Below are 16,737 nucleotides of genomic sequence, written 5' to 3'. Positions count from 1 at the left end.
TACCAGGCTGGGGTGCCCAGCTGAGCCCACTGCAGGACTGGCCCTTGGCTCCAAGCCAGCATCCCCAGTGCCAACTGGGACCAGCTGGGCAGCTCCTCATCCCCACCAGCAGCCAATTGCTCCTGTAATTGTGTAGTTCCCTTACCAGCTTCAGATTTTTCATAGTTCCCCTGAGTGCAGGGGAAGGTGAGCTCAAGGCTGTGATGTTCTATAATTGCATGGTCACCTCTGAAATGGACCCAAGAGCTGTGGCTCTTGCGTCTCTTAATGGACACCAGGGCCAGGAGGGGGCAGTTGAGGGCAACTGTGTCCTGGCACCAGCAGAATGGATCGATTCCTCTGTGATACTGGTGAGCAGGAAGAGACAGATGTGGAGCTGAGCCCAGAGGGACCCCACCATCCTGCACCCAGAGCTCCCCACCTGCACCTTGAGGTGTCTCTTGCCATCTGTGCTCAGCCGGGCCAACCTGCAAAGGTAACCAGCAGGTCCAGCTTTGCATCCCCACATCCCCCAAAGCAGTTCCCCATGCCCTCCAGACAGCCTCAGACAGCAAGGCTGGGATCAGGGTGCTGGGGAGCAAATCCAGCAAAAGCCAGAGCTTCTGGGGGCCACTTGGCTGCCCCTGGGGCCCCTCACCCCATGAGCTCACCCTCCTCTGCTGCTCCTGTTCTCCATGTCCTGTTTGTCCCAAGCAGCAGCTGGGACAGGCTGCATGTGGCCTCTTGCCCTGCCCCTCTGCCGGCACAGAGCCACCATTCAGATCCCCCCAGGCTCTGCCCGAGGTCACCATTCTTGCATTTTTATTTTTACTTTTCTGCAAAATCAACCCCCTCGGCCCTCTGTGTCCCCTTTTGTCTCCCATGAGGACTCCAGACTGTGTCACAAGCTGGCTTGCTGGAGAGGAGCCCGCCTGTCTGGGGGAATGCAGCCCTTGACAGGGGGAGACAGACACACTGAGTGCAGTGCTGGTCCCAAGAGTCCCCTGGGATGTCCCCTGGGATGAGGGTGAGAGCAGTGAGACCAGCATCAGGCTTGGTCCCTGGGGCTGGCTCCTGGTGGGACTCTGGTGGCTCCTGCCCACATCCCCACATCTGCTGCTGGCTGTGCCCCATGGGACTCTGGCTGTGTGAGCTCTGGGGTCCCCGGGTGTCCCCGCTGCCTGTGTGGGATGAAGTGGTCAGAGCTGGCGTCAGCAGTGACCCCACGCTGGCCCAGAGCCCTTGCAGCTCCAGGGACAGCTGAGGCTGGGTCATGCTGAGCCTGCAGCTGAGAAAACAACCGTGGAAGAGCCTGCACATGTTCCTCAGCTGTATTTTTAGTTGCTGCTGGGTCAGAGGCTGTCAGAGATGTGCAGGTGACAGTGGACAGCATTAAGCTTTGACACCACATGTGGTGCAGTGGGTAGGAGCCACAGCTCCCCACACCTTGATGACAGGGTTTCTCCGAGTTCTGGTGAAGTCCCTGTTGATCTAGGGGCAACCACAGTTGCCACGGGTCCTGACCACAGCCCAGTTCTGTGGGTAACAATGGACTTGTCTTGGCTGGAAATGGGTAAGGGAAGTTTTATTTTGGGCTGATGACTTCTCTTTCCAAGTTCTCTCGAAAACCAGCCAGGCTGCTCTCACTTTTCTTGCTGAGTCCCTGGGTTTTCCCTGGTGCTTCCCCAGCCCACATTCATCTGCCAGTGGAAGGCTAGTGAGCAGCAGCAGTCATGCCTCTGGCACTGGCACAAGCTGCCTGGGGAATTCCCGGGTTGGTAGTGACACTGAAGAACACAGATGTGTCCAGATTTTGCAGCCCCAACCCAGCTCCTGTCGTCCCTGAGTAGCCCCAGCATGCGGCTGCAGGGTGGCTTGAGCCATGGCATCACGAGAGAGATGTGGAAAGAGCTGGGGCAGGATGGGGAACAGCTCACACGTGCTGAGGAGTGTGTGGGGCCAGAGGGATGCCTGACCTGGGAAACAGGGGGTGGCCTATGGACAGTGGAGAGAGGGCTCTTGACCTGCAGTGCTGGGCAAAGGACAGCAGCAGCACAAGACTCCTGCAAGTCCCTGTCCTCCGGGGCTCCTGGTTCCCATCTGACCATTCCCATTCCTTCTCCAGCAGCCTGGGGGAGCCAGCCTTTCCCCAGTGGAGCAGACCCCACAGTTCCAGGACAGGCAGAGAAGCTTGGCGGGAGAAGCCTTTACCTGTCCAAAGGGTAAAGGGCAGGATTTCATGTTCCATCCCCTCTGTCAGCACTTGCAGGAAGCACTACCGGGACCGGCACATATGTTGAGCTTTAGATGTGGTTTTGGCTGTTCCTTGCCAAACACGGCACTGTTTGGTCAGGGTTCAGCTCTTTGAAGGCTTTTTTTTTAGTTCAACTTCAAAATTTGCTCAAAGCCAGGGGGAAAACTTCCTGGTTTTGTTTCCTCTCTGTGCTAGTCCTTATGAAATTTCATTTCTTCTTATGGAAGAATTCTGGTTCCTCCATGCTCCTTCTGAACATCCTTCTGAATGTTGTTTTGATGCAGCCCTTCAGTGAGATGGGGTTGTCACCATGGGAGGTTTGGGAACCCCTGCTCCAAATTGAGCCAGACCCAGATGAGAGCTGATGATAGACAACAGGGAGGGTCACAATGCCCAGGAGGTTGTGAGTGGAGATTTGGCCTTTTGCCTTTCTCCCCTGCTCTTGGTTGCTTCTTTCTGGGCAAAAGGAGCCCTGCCCTTGGGCTCCTGGCTCCAAGTGATGGATTGGGCTGGCACTGATGGAGAGTCACACCCTATGGATATGGGTGGTGGGTGCCTGTGGGACACAGCTCTGCCCTGGGTGGTTTGTCCCTCTCTGCATGCACCATCCTTGACATGTCCCAGGTCCCAGAACTGACAGTGACTGCAGTGCCCCTTTCCAAAGCCATAGCCACTCATACAAGGCCAGTGGGCAGGCAGGCAGGCTGCAAGTGACCCTGCTAAAAACTTGTGGGACAAAAGCCAAAGGGGAACAGAATGCCTTGGTCTCTCAAGCCTTGATCTCCACGTGCCGAGTTCCTCCAGCACAGACTCCATGGCCTCATCCCTTGTGGTCTCCTGAGGCTGCAGCACCAAGGGATTGGTGTGCTTGAGCAACAGCTGCATTTCACAACATCCTTGATGGGCTCAAGGATGTTGCCTCTGGCAACCAGGACTTCCCTGGATCCAGCATGAGATCTGCCTGCATCAGCAGCTCTGGGTTTCCTGTGCCTGGACCCCAACAGGAAATGAAAGTAACTGTGTCATTTCTTCCTCCCTCACTTTTGTCCTGCAAGAAGAGACCAGCCAGCCCAGCTCTTCTGGCTGGGGAGCACAGGGGTGTTCCCCCCTCACACCTGCCTGGCTGCACACAGCTCCTGCCCCTATCTCCAGCCATCATGACAAGAGCTGTGATATATCAGGCCTCAGAAGTGTTGTCTTTGGACCTTGATGCTGGGGTGATGGACATCTCCTCCTGTGCATGGCTGCTCTGTGCAGAAGCCCTGTGACAGGGTGTGGAGGTGCAGAGCACCCCAGTGAGGAAGTTGCCCGGGTGCAGCTGCCCAGCCCAGGCAGGTGCCCCTTTGCCAGGCCTGCTGGGAGTGGGGGTCCCTGGGGTCTGCTCACATGAGGTGAGAAGCTGTGACCTGCCTTCTTTAGCCATTGCTATGCCCCACAACTGCTCTGGTGCCTTTGGCAAGTCTGTGGTGTGACAGAAGCTGCTCAATGGCTAAAGAGTGGCCAGGAGAGCCATGAGACAGGAACAGAGATGGAAAGCAGCAGGACTGGGATTCTGCTCCTGTGCAGCCCAGGCTGTTCCCAGCTTTTGCTGGGTGCAGCTGCAGGAACGTGGCTCCATCAGGCTCATCTGGCAGTGCCAAACCCAGCTCTGCTCCACTAAGCATCCGCTACTGCCACAGGCAGGGACTGCTGGCACGGACAGAGAGCTGGAAACTGGGCTGTTGCCTCCCAGTTTCCACTGCCCCTTCCCTGCCTTCAGTGAATGGCACCAGGTGTGACTCTGTGCTGGGCCATGGTGCCAGCAGCACAGAGGAGCAGGATGGTGGCCAAGCAGGAAGTCCTTGGGGACGCCCCCCGTGGCTCCACACACCACCCTCACTTGCTGTTCCCTTTTTGGCAGGGATATAAAGGTGGTGTGGGCAGGGAGAGCCCAGCAGAGCACAGCATTGCAAGAAGTCAGGATGGGAGTGAAGAGCTTGGCAGTGACTTGTGGGGCACTGGCCTTGTGCCTGGCACTCACCACAGCCACCAACCCCGGCTTTGTGGTGAGGATCACCCAGGCAGGCTTGGACTATGGTGGGTTCTGCTTCTTCTTTCTCTCCTCACAGGTGTGCTGGTGGTAGAGGTGTGGAGCCAGGTACCCTGTGAGAGGTGTGGAGCCAGGGACCCAGGTCAGCATGGGAGATCATCAGCCATGGGTGCCGTGAGGAGCACATGGCTCCATGTGAGGAGCACAGGGGCAGGATGGGGCCAAATACACGCCCAGAGTTTCCCCTGTTGCACCTGCCCGCCCCCCACCCCACAACTTGATGGAGCCCCTGCAGAGGGGACCAGCCTTGTGGGGTCTTCAGGGAGGTGTAGCCAGGCAGTGTGGGGGGCTGGCACAGCAGAAGGGTCCTCGTTTCACAGCATGTCCAGACAGCTGAGCTGAGAACCCTGGAGGAGGGAGCTGCAGAGGAGAGAGGAGCTGGGGAGTCTTGGGGTGGGGCAGTGACAGAGATGGATGGGTCCTGTGCTAGTTTTAGCAAAGCAGGCAGAGCCCCAGCTCCAGCAGAGCACAGTTATGGATTGAAATACACTGTGTGAGAAACGGCTCATTTACCCGGCAGCTCTGCCAGCCGTGTGGGAGAGAACGTGACTCCCCTTCTCAGACAGAGGCAGGGCTGCAGCACCCACTGATGCTGTGTTCTTCCCTGAACCTAAACTCCATCCCTCTTTGCCTGCTGGCAATGGGCATGGAGCAGCCCAGTGCCTCAGACCTCCCACAAACCTCACCTGGTTGGCAGCCTGTAGACCGAGGACCGGGACATGCCTCTTCTTTCTGTGGCTACCACTTTTCGTTGAGGCTGCAAGTAGGGCACCAGGCAGCACTACCTGTGTGCTCGCAGAGCTCTGTGCACAGAGGTTTGCTTTAAAGCCAGCCTGGGAGGCAGCATCACCTGGATCTTTCTTTTGATCCTTCCACTGCATGCCCGGTGTGTGCTCCAGCTCCTGTGGCAGTGGTGGAGTGATGCTCTCCCTGTGTCCTTGCAGCCAATCAGCAGGGGATCGCAATCCTGGAGAAGGAGCTGGCCCAGCTGAAGCTGTCAGACATCTCGGGTGACTCTCGTGTCTTGCACGTGGGGAAGGTACACTATGAATTCTCCAGGTGAGCCCTGCCAGTCCCTTGGAGACATCCACTGCTCCCCAACCCAGGCGAGGGGCAGGAGGGGTGGGGAGTCCCTAGAGCAGTGAGGACCATCCTGTCCCCTCCACAGCTCCCTGAAATGCTGGCCCTGTCCTTGGTGCAGGCAGATATGTTCCCCTTTTGCTCCTTGCCCAAGAGGAAAAAGGGAACCAGGGTCACGGTACTCTGGGTATGGGTGGATTGTGTGCAATCCAAGCCTGTGTAGTGGAAATGGCCTTGCCTGTGGGACCAGGGCATACGTTCCCATGTGGAGCAGAAGCTCAGCCCCTGTGGAAATGCCTCTCTGCTCCTGCAGTACAGTGTTTGGAGCTGCTGTGGGTGGCTGCAAGGGCTGAAGGGCATTCCAAAAGGTGCCTCCTTGCACTGCGTGTCCCTGCCAGGCATAGCTTTGCAGCAGCAGAACTGCAGCTGGGGATGCTCCCAATGAAGTGACTCCACTCCCTCCCGCTCACCCTCCTTCCCTCCCTAGCCTTGTGCTTGGGAGTGAGGAACCACTGTAACATGTAATTTCTCTTCTGTTTATGCTTTTTTTTTTTTTTAGACTGCGCCTTCGTGATTTCCACTTGCCGTACTCACGGATTAACCCGATCTCCAACATGGGCCTGCAGGTCTCCATCTCCAACGCCTTTGCTGAGCTGGATGGAGACTGGCGGGTGAAGTTGTTCTTTGTGTGAGTGTCCAGCTCTTCTTCTCTCTGTTCAGGCTCCCACTGTGTCTCCCTCTCTGGATCAGGACAGGTTTTTTCTCCTCACCTTCTCCCTTGTGTTCTGGGCAGCTGTCACTTTGCTCTCCCAGATGTGATGGATAAAACAATGTGGGAGGCATGAACAAGGCACATGATGGGGGAGCTATACATGGACCCTCAGGTCTCTCTTCAACCTCCCCTACTTACTCTCACTCCCCTCTGTTTAAATGTTACCTCTCCTAATTTATGTGCCAATGAAATTTGTTTCCCCTGAGTTTAAACTCTCTCCCAGTCTCCTCTGAATGCACCATACATGAGGGAGACTGATCTACATAGATTCATCCTTAAACTGATTTGAGGTCAAGGCTCTTCACCAGGCCTTGACATTGAAAAACATCCCTTTCTCATCTCCGTCCACCAGCAGCCGTGACCACGGATCTTTTAACCTGAAGGTGGAAAATGTCTACATCAAGATCACCCTGAGGCTGGGCAGTGACAGCACTGGGAAGCCCACCATCATCACCTCAGACTGCAATGCCCGCATCTCCAAAGTCCGGGTCCTCTTTTCGGGCAAGTTTGGGTATGTAACTTCACTGGAAGGTTTGGAAACACTGTGTGTTAGCCCACCTGCCATGGAAATGTTGCTCTGCCATTGAATGTGGCCCTGGTGCAAGGAACAGGTTGTTGGCAAATCAGAGGTTGCCTGGTCTTAAAGCTGACCTGAATTTCTCCTGCTGTGGCTGCACATTTAACGGGTGTGGTTAAGGCAGACACCAGACTTCTGTGGTTTACCAGCGAGTCTGTTTGCAAATGTAAACCCTAGGGCAAAGCCAGATGCCAAATTGGTGTGGGAGTGATGTTCCCAGGGTGTTACATCTCTAGAGTCTCCCTTTCCAGGGCACAGATTTCTGCAGTATGGATCTGAGCTAGACAGGACTTCTCTGTGTTTGTCTGCAGGTGGCTTTACAACCTGTTCCACAGCGTTATTGAGTCCAAGTTGCGGAAGAATTTGGAGAGCAAGGTATGTGAGCACAGAGGGCAGGACCCTGGGTTTTCTGGCGGTCTTTAGCCCTCACTTGTAGTCACACTTGTGATGTGCTGGAAAGATCAGATGTAGGGAGATATTTAGAGCCAGAGCACACGACTTTCTTGCCAATTCAGTAAAAACCAAAGGAATGGGCGTTGCAGGCTCCATAGCATAGTGTGACTCAGGCTGAATTTGAAACCTGGAGCCTTTGCCAAAGCCCAGCATAATTGGTTCCTAATTAACAAAGACTTTTTTTTCCATGTGGTCAGTTAATTAGATCTTATGTCTCAGCCAAATTCATTGTAACCTGATCAGAGCTGTCCTTTAACCAGTTATATACTGGAGAGCTTTGGGGAGCAACTGGGGGGAAACTCTCATTCCTGGATTTCAGACATTTGTTGTCTCGTTTTACTGAGGGGGGTCAGGGAGCTCTGGTACCGCTGCCTGGTACAGACACTGACATGCAGGAGACCTGCATCAAGACATGGAAACAAGCTGTTAGCAATAATTACTACAAGGATAACTGGCATGAGTTACAGCCTCTCTGGATGTGAACCTTGCTCAGGAAGGAGACAGTTGGAGAACAGGCAAATCCCACTCCTGCAGCAGATCCCATTCTGCCCAGGCACTATTCCCAATTCCATGCAACACCTTTCCCAAGTCCCCTGGGCTGTGGCAGCAGATGGTCTGGCAGCAGGAGCAACACCAGGGCTCAGAGGCCTTTTCTGCTGTTTTGTCTGTTGAAGAGGGGACAGCTCTGGAACTGCAAAGGGACCCCACTGCCCTCTGCTCCTCCTCCAAGCCCCCTCTGCCCCACACACATTCTTCATTGTCTTTGTAGAGTGATGCTGTAAGGGGCAATGGGCAGGAGAGGGCAGGGACAGGGATTGAGCTGCACTCTTGGCACAGCTGCGCCCCAACCCAGGCCAGGCAGCCTGTGTCTGCCTCCTGCTGTGGCTGGAAGGCTTGAGCAGTTCTAGTACCCCCAGTTCTGGGACTCCACTCACAGGGAGATCCCAGTCACAGGGAAATCCAGGTCACAGGGAAATTTGGGTCATAGGGAAATCCCAGTCACTGGGACTGGGGCTGCATTTTCCTGCCTGCAGCAATATCCTCGCAGGGAGTGATGGGTCATTTCCAGCACAGACAGAAAAATAACACTGGGGACAGAGAAGAGCTGGAACCTGCTGTTACTAAGGCCATGCCCAAGGCTCTCTTGCCTCCTCCTTCTCATCTCTATCAGTGTGGTCACTGCCCCTCTGCAGCGCTGCATCTCCCCATCAGTTCTCTGGGCTGCGTGCCCAGTCAGACTGATGACAGACAGATTTTGCCCATGGTTGCTGTGATGTTACAGTGAAAACATTGAAAGGAGCTTGTGCAGATTGCTTCAGCTATCTGCAAGACGGTGCTCCCCAGTAAATTTCCCAGGCTAGTAATGAGCATGCAATAAAATCCCCACAAATGCCAGGACTTCACTCATGGATGACGGAGGCAGAAGGCTGCACTCCTGTCCTGGCACAGAGTTGTAGGAGCTCAGCAAAGCTCAAGTTCAGTGCAGTGAGTGCTCTTGCCCCTGCGGGATGGGTTAATCCTCTCAGTTGCTCTGCTTTGGCTGAGTCCTGGCTGCTCAGCACGGTTCATTCCTGCATGGGCCACATGAAATTCCTTCCAAGGATCTCCCCAGAGCTGAACTGTGCCGAAGGGAAATTGCTGCAAGCAGACGCTTGTAGGTATAAACCCTGCTTGTGTCTTAGACACTTCATGTGCTGCCTGATGAAAGGAGACAATCATCACTGTGTGCTCTTTTATTTAAGCAGGCTCTGTCATGGAGCAGGGAGTGTGGCTGAGGCTCTGAGTGGGGGCTGTGTCCCGGCTGCCTCCGCTCAGCTCTCTGGACTTTCTGTTCCACAGGTCTGTGACAATGTGGCCAAGTCTGTGAACAAAGAGCTCCAGAAGTACATCCAGACTCTGCCAGGTACTGGGGGCCTGCAAATGGGTTTAGGAGCAGCTCTTCCTAGCTTTTCCCAGCCATCAGGAATGTTTTACCTTGTGTTCACTCCCTATCTCCTGGCCTTCTGGCACCCAAGCTGAGAGCCAGGGAGCACCTTCTCAGCAAAGACAAATCACTCTGTGTCCTGTTTGTCTGTGGAGATCCCCTGAGGATCTGTGCCCAAGGGCTAGCAGGGGCTTTGGCTGCCTTAGCTAGGGGTCCAGGCCATTCCTCAGCTCCAGGAAATGGCTGTGAAAAAGCCAGGAGAAAATTGGGAGGTTTTGTTTCTTAGCAGAAGCAAGCACAGGGGCAGCTGGTAGTGAGGTGATGCACCAAGAAGCCCAGGCATGGCACTGCCCAGATGCCAGCAGAAGCCATCTGCACCCTGCTTTCCCAACAATGCCATTCTCCCCTCTCCTCCTCGTGTTTACAGTCACAGCCAGGATAGATGACAAGACTGGGATTGATTACTCCTTGGTGGCACCCCCAAGGACTACTGCTCTGTCCCTGGATGCGGACTTGAAGGTGAGAGGTGGGCCTGGGGACACTTGATTTGGCCAATGCCATGCGCAGGTGGGAACCAAGGTTTTGGTACCTGCTGCCAATGCTGTTTGCCAGCCTGAGTGAGCAGGTGAACCCCACTGCTATTGGCAGCCCTTCTCCACATCTCTCCCTCCTCCCAGGGTGAATTCTATTCCCTGGGTCAGCGCTCTACTGTCCCCTTCTCACCACTGCCACTGGCCTTCTCCTCGGATCATGACCGCATGGTTTACTTTGGAGCCTCCAGCTACTTCTTCAACACAGCTGGCATTGCCTACCACAAGGCCGGGGCACTGGTCTTTGAAATCACAGAGGCCATGGTGAGTGGCACAAATGGACCGGGTTGGGAAAGAGCTTCCATTTGCTGAGGTGCTCTGGGGCAGCCAGCAGGCTTGGAGAAGTCCCAGTGAGAGAGCTGGGGGCTGTGGGATGGGGCTGGGCTGTCAGACATGGCAGCATTTGGGGATGGGAGGGCTTGCCAGGGCTCCTCTGTGCCACATTGCCCCAGTGTGACAGTCCTCTCCCTGCAGATCCCAAAGGATATGGGATTCAGATTGGACACCTCTGTCTTCTCAGCCTTCATTCCCCAGGTGAGCAGTCTGGCCCTGCCTGCCCAGAGCTCTTGCACACACAGGCTTTGCTCTGTGCCAGGTGCTCTCCCTCAGAACCAGGGGTTTGTGCCATCATTCCCATCCTCTCCCTCCTCCCACACAGCTGGAGGAGATGTACCCAAACATGACAATGAAGTTCAGGCTGTCAGCTCCCACTGCTCCATTCATGACTATTGGACCAGGAGGAATCTCCTTCCAGCCCATTGTGGATGCCCAGGCCTATGCCATCCTTCCCAACTCTACCCTGGCTCCTCTCTTCCTCCTCAGCCTGGTGAGTTCAGACACAGACAAAGGCAATGGGGCAGAAGGGAGTTTGAGCTGTGCCCAGTCCTGCTGCCCACATCCTTCCAGGGGAGGTGCCAGGTGCTGTTCAGGCACACTGGGGGTGTTCCCAACTAAACAACTGCTGAGCTGAGAAATGTGAGGATTAATGCTGGGTGCAAACACACCCCTGGATGGGCAGTGGTGTGTTTCAGCTGTCAGAGCCATTCTCCCAGGTGTCTGCTTTGGGGTGAGGTGGGGTGAGCACTGCCAGAGCTCTGTGCTCTCTCCTCAGACAGGGAACGTGTCCGCTGTCATCAACGTGCGATCCGGCCGCATCGTTGGGAGCCTGGATGTGGGCAGGTACAGAGGGGAGCACCCACTGACTGGGCCAGGGGTGGCAGGGGGTGTTCCTGTATTGGGTGCCAAGGACAGAGAGGGGGTGGGAAGGTCCCAGGGATGTGGGCTTGGTGTGGAGGGAATGAGCTGGGGCTGGAGGGAGAGGGATCTGCATGGCCATTGCTGGGTGGAATCGCTCCCTCCTTTGGGACATCCTCCACGGCACCACTTCTGTCCCTGTGCAGGATCCGGCTCTCTCTGAAGGATTCGGCTGTTGGCACTTTCCAGGTAAGTTATCCTTGACCATGACCAGAGCCCCCAGCGTGGAGCTGGCAGCCTGCTGGGGCCAGGATGAGGGCTCATTCTCTGCTGCCTCCCCATATGGGACCCCACATTGACCCTGCAGCTGCCTCCTGCCTTAGCCTGCAAGGTTGGGAAAGGATGCGGAGCCAGATCTGTTGCTGCTCTCACCTCAATATTTCCTCCCCTGCCAGTGTGACCAGACAAATCTGCTGCTCTCTGGCAAAGTGTGTGCCCATCCCAGCTCCTTGTTTCTTTTTCTTTTCCTAATTATCCTCCATTGCCTTCATGTCTCCTGTCCCACAGGCTAAAGTTTTTCTTCCTCCTCTCCCCACTCCCAGGTGCGAATGTTGCAGTCGTTAATGAACGTCCTGACTTCCAGCACCTTGCTCCCACGTCTCAATGGTGAGAACCTAGTGGGGGGAATGGGGGTACTGGAGCACCCTCCACTCAGGTTGATCCGTCTAAGTGGTCCCAGCTCACTAATTAAATCCTCATTGCCAAGGCTGATCCTGGGAAAAGTGCGTGCAGGAGGCGACTGTAAAGCGGTGGGAGCCTCTCGCTGCTCTGACAGGCTCCCAGCAGCAAACGCAATGGAAAAAATGAGCCCTATGCATATCCTAATGCTTTCCAGACCCTCTCCCCCAACCCCTGCTTCTCCTGCCTCGCCCGCAGTCCAGACCACAGTGGGGCTGGTGGCTGGAGGGGCTGAGGGGTTGTCATGGCACAACACGCAGCCTTGCCCCAGGAGATTGGGAAGTTTCCTGTGTCTGCCCCAGGAGCAGTGGAGGAGAGGCAAGGGCTGGGGGGAAGGAGGTGGCCACCTTTTCTGTTCTCTGCTCTCCCTTGACTCCCATTTCCATCAAAATGCAGAGAAATGTGTTGTCTTTTCCAGCTCGATTAGATGAGGGTTTCCCTCTTCCACTTCTGGACAGGATTCAGCTCTCCAATATCCTCGTGAGGTTCCACCAGGTGAGTGAGGGGCAGCACCTTGTTCCAGCTGAGGTCCATCCTGCTGCCCCCAAAGCCCTGCTTACCAGCACAGCCTCCAAATCCAGTTCCCTCAGCTGTGCTGGGAAGTGATTGATGGAAGGGTACTCTCAGCAGCAAACCAGTGCTCTGCTCTTCCTGGCTTCATTGTGGGAGTCTGGGATGGCACCATATTATTCTCTAGTTCTTAAGCCTGGGGTCTGAATTTTGCATGACACTTTTTACAGCAGTGTCACCCCCCAAATCCCCATTCTGCCTGATTTGCAATGCCTGGATGGATGCTGTGATGCCTGCTAGGATGCAGTCCCTGCCTGCACTGGTGGAAGGAGCTGTACCAGGTCCAGGGGAGCAGAGAGAACCCCTATGGAGGGGTGCCTTGGGGAAGTCCCAATGCAGGCTCACTATGTGGATGCTGAATAGCTGTAGTGAGGTGTGACTGTGAAACAGTCTCCAGAGCCTGCCAGGGGGAAAAGTAGGCACAGGGGTTGGCCGAGCCACATATGCCAATCCATTCTCCCATCAGGGATGTGGTAGGTGATGAGCAATGCAGCTGCCAGGGCCTTGTAGCAGCCCAGCACTTTGTCTCTTTCTCCCAGAATTTCCTGCTGCTTGGAGCAGATGTTCACTTCCAGCCCCGGGGATGAAGATAAGGCGATGAGAGCCCTTCAGCACTAAATATGCTCCATTCACCACTTTGCCCTTCCTTGCCCCCTGCCTGAGCTGAAGACCACCAGTTCTGCCACTGTCCTGCACTGCTGCCTTGGTCTGAACCCCCACTGGCATCTCACCTGGTGCTACCATGAGCTGGGGGTTCCCTGCCCTGGGCCACCGCTCCCCTTCTCCCTCTGAGCAGCAATAAAGGCATTGGACCTGGGGCAAACGTGTTGGTGTCACTGTCATCACCTCAGGCCACACAGGGCCAGATGGGAGCTGGATTGGGACCACCTGGTTTGGCTGTTTCCATGGCCATGGCCAGGCACCACAGAACACCTGTGTTCTGCTGTCCTGTCCCTTCACTCCAGCCTTGGGGCAGCGTGGTTGGAAAGAACACAGTGGAAAAGGCCCTGGGGATGCTGGTCAACAGCAGCTGAACATGAGCACCCGGTGGCCAAGAGGGCCAAGGGCATCCTGGCCTGTATCAACCATAGAGGGGAAACAGGACCAAGGAAGGGATTGTGCTTTGTCCAGTTCTGGGCCCCTCACTTCAGGAAGGATTTGGACGTGCTGAGGCATATTCAGAGCAGGGCAACAGAAGCAGGGAAGAAGCTGGAGCACCAGGAGCCTCTGAGGGAGCTGGGGGGGCTCAGCCTGGAAGAAAAGAGGCTTGGGGAGACCTTCTCACCCTCACGACTCCCCAGCAGGAGGGTGCAGCCAGGAGGGGTCAGGCTCTGCTGCCAGGGAACCAGGGACAGGATAAGAGGACATGGTCCTAAGCTGCATATGAGGAGTTATAGGTTGGATATTGGGAAGAATTTCTTCACAGAAAGGGTCATTAGACTGTGGAAGGGGCTGCCCAAGGAGGCAGTGCAGTAACCATCCCTGGAGGTGTTTAAGGCAACACTGGACGTGCCGCTCAGTGGTCTAGTTAACATGGTGGTTCTGGGTAACAGATTGAACTCCATGATCTCGGAGGTCTTTTCCAACCTGACTAATTCTTTGGGATTTTGTGATTCCCGCGGCGGCACCGCCCAGTGGCGGAGCAGGCCCGGGATGGCGGCGGGGCGGAACGCGGCACTGCCCCGGCCCTGGCCCCCAAAGACCCCTGTGTGCTGTGGCCAAGGCACTTTTTCTCTCCATGAGCTTAGTCCCTCAGGTGTTTCTGCTATGGAGATGCTCTCAGGCAAACAAAGTGATAGCAGATAAGATAAAGAGCCAAGGCATAATCCCCACATCACAAACAGCACTCTCAGGTGCCATTAGATTCCCTGCCTTTAGCTGAATTGTCCTCACGAGGCACTTGGGCCGCTTGAGGCCAGGGCTGTGCTCAGCAGCAGCAGTTGGAATGGCCAGTTTTCCTGGTCCCCAGGGAGAAGGCAGAACAGGCATCTAGAACCGTCTGCAGCACCTCAAGGCACTGAAGGCCCGGCGGCCCCAGGCTCGAGCTCCGCTCCGCATCGGGATCCTGGGTAGGGCCCTGCTGCCTCACCCGTGTCCCACCGGCAGCTCTCGCCTCTCCCTGGGGTGAAAGCAGCTGGGGAGGGCTGTGGGGAGTGACAGAGGGCGGGCACTGCCTCCTGAGGACCCTTCTCTTTTGTTGGCAGGATGTATGGCCGAGAGGCTTAAGGAGGAGATTCTGCACAGGGAGAAGAAGCTGGTTGATGTATGGCAGGCCCTGATGCTTACCGTGGCCTCTTTGTGCTGAAGTCCCTGTTTGTCTAGAGAAAATCACAGTTGCCACAGGTCCTGACCATAGCCCAGTTCTGTGGGTAACAGTGAACTTGTCCTGGGTGGAAATGGGTAAGGGAAGTTTTATTTTGGGCTGACAAACTTCTCTTTCCATGTTCTCTCCAAACTCAGGCTGCTCTCACTTTTCTTGATGAGTCCCTGGGTTTTCCCTGACGTTTCCCCCTCCCACATACATCTGCCAGTGGAAGGCTGGTAAGCAGCAGCAGCAGTCATGCCTCTGGCACTGGCACAAGCTGCCTGGGGAATTCCCGGGCTGGCAAAGGCAGTGGGGAACACAGATGTGTCCGGATTTCCTTGCAGATGGCAAATGGGCAGGTTATGGCACCACAGAACAAAGATGTATTCAGATTTCCTTGCAGATGGCAAATGTGCCTGGGTTGCTCACAGCCCAAGGAGCAGAACTGGGCCAGTCTGGTCCCCATAGTAGCTGTGTTCCCCATAGTAACTGGGTAGCCCCAGCATGCGGCTGCAGGGTGGCTTGAGCCATGGCATCACGAGAGAGAAGTGGAAAGAGCTGGGGCAGGATGGGGAACAGCCCACACGTGCTGAGGAGCATGTGGGGCCAGAGGGATGCCTGACCTGGGAAACAGGGGATGGCCTATGGACAGTGGAGAGAGGGCTCTTGACCTGCAGTGCTGGGCAAAGGACAGCAGCAGCACAAGACTCCTGCAAGTCCCTGTCCTCCGGGGCTCCTGGTTCCCATCTGACCATTCCCATTCCTTCTCCAGCAGCCTGGGGGTGTTGTCCCTGCATTTCTTGCTTTCAAGTGTTTGAGTCTTTGCAGCAGCTTTTCACGCTGCTTCATGTAAACAATATTGTATTCTTAGAATTTATCGGTATGTTTTGCATTCTTGTTCTCTGAGAGAGAACTTGACTGATGGTCATATTGACCAATGGAGTCAGGAGGTTGTAACCTCTTTGGGCCAATCTTGGTCCTCTGTACAAAATGTATATAAGCTATTGGAGTCAGATAATAAAGAGCATTCCATGTTTCACCAAGCTGCTGCCTGCTGTCCTCTGTGAAGGTCTGCTCCCACGTCTCAATGTGTTGCCCCTCTAAAGGCGTGGGGTAACATAGGGGAGCCAGCCTTTCCCCACTGGATCAGACCCCACAGTTCCAGGACAGGCAGAGAAGCTTGGCGGGAGAAGCCTTTACATGTCCAAAGGGTAAAGGGCAGGATTTCATGTTCCATCCCCTCTGTCAGCACTTGCAGGAAGCACTACCGGGACCGGCACATATGTTGAGCTTTAGATGTGGTTTTGGCTGTTCCTTGCCAAACACGGCACTGTTTGGTCAGGGTTCAGCTCTTTGAAGGCTTTTTTTTAGTTCAACTTCAAAATTTGCTCAAAGCCAGGGGGAAAACTTCCTGGTTTTGTTTCCTCTCTGTGCTAGTCCTTATGAAATTTCATTTCTTCTTATGGAAGAATTCTGGTTCCTCCATGCTCCTTCTGAACATCCTGAATGCTGTTTTGATGCAGCCCTTCAGTGAGATGGGGTTGTCACCATGGGAGGTTTGGGAACCCCTGCTCCAAATTGAGCCAGACCCAGATGAGAGTTGATGATGGGTGACAGGAAGGGTCACAATGCCCAGGAGGCTGTGAGTGGGGATTTGGCTTTTTGCCTTTCTCCCCTGGTCTTGGTTGCTTCTTTCTGGGCAAAAGGAACAATGGGCAAAAGGAGCGCTGCCCTTGGGCTCCTGGATCAAGGATGTTGCCTCTGCCAGCCAGGACTTCCCTGGATCCAGCATGAGATCTGCCTGCATCAGCAGATCGATTCCTTAGCCTAGACACCAGGCACGGGAAATGAAAGTAACTGAATAATTTCTTCCTCCATCACCTTTATTTTGCAAGAAGAGACCAGCCAGCCCAGCTCTCCTGGCTGGGGGGTACAGGGGTGTTCCCCCCTCACACCTGCCTGGCTGCACACAGCTCCTGCCCCTATCTCCAGCCATCATGACAAGAGCTGTGATATATCAGGCCTCAGAAGTGTTGTCTTTGGACCTTGATGCTGGGGTGATGGACATCTCCTCCTGTGCATGGCTGCTCTGTGCAGAAGCCCTGTGACAGGGTGTGGAGGTGCAGAGCACTTGAGTAAGGAAGTTGCCCGGGTGCAGCTGCCCAGCCCAGGCAGGTGCCCCTTTGCCAGGCCTGCTGGGAGTGGGGGTCCC

The 16,737-nt window shown here is 55.2% G+C and overlaps 1 protein-coding gene across 2 annotated transcripts; it reads left to right on the top strand.

Annotated features, from left to right (window-relative positions):
* The first annotated feature begins 4,144 nt into the window (after nt 1–4,144).
* Nucleotides 4,145–13,037, top strand: LOC310916008 (bactericidal permeability-increasing protein-like). 2 transcript variants are annotated; one of them, XM_083873240.1, is made up of 15 exons: nt 4,145–4,309; nt 5,267–5,381; nt 5,962–6,090; nt 6,530–6,685; nt 7,063–7,126; nt 9,044–9,107; nt 9,556–9,647; nt 9,806–9,982; nt 10,193–10,252; nt 10,377–10,544; nt 10,830–10,897; nt 11,119–11,161; nt 11,515–11,578; nt 12,069–12,145; nt 12,760–13,037. In XM_083873240.1, the coding sequence occupies exons 1-15, from the start codon at nt 4,195–4,197 to the stop codon at nt 12,805–12,807; spliced, it is 1,440 nt and encodes a 479-aa protein (XP_083729366.1). In that variant the 5' UTR covers nt 4,145–4,194; the 3' UTR covers nt 12,808–13,037. The 2 variants fall into 2 exon arrangements, with proteins under 2 accessions (XP_083729366.1, XP_083729365.1); XM_083873239.1 differs by having other exon boundaries at nt 6,527–6,685.
* The last annotated feature ends 3,700 nt before the right edge of the window (nt 13,038–16,737 follow it).

This window comes from Zosterops lateralis (assembly GCF_965231275.1).
Source record: "Zosterops lateralis genome assembly, chromosome: 16".
Lineage (NCBI taxonomy): Eukaryota > Metazoa > Chordata > Aves > Passeriformes > Zosteropidae > Zosterops > Zosterops lateralis.
The sequence above is the reverse complement of the archived record's forward strand: the minus strand, read 5'-3'. Positions and strand labels throughout refer to the sequence as shown.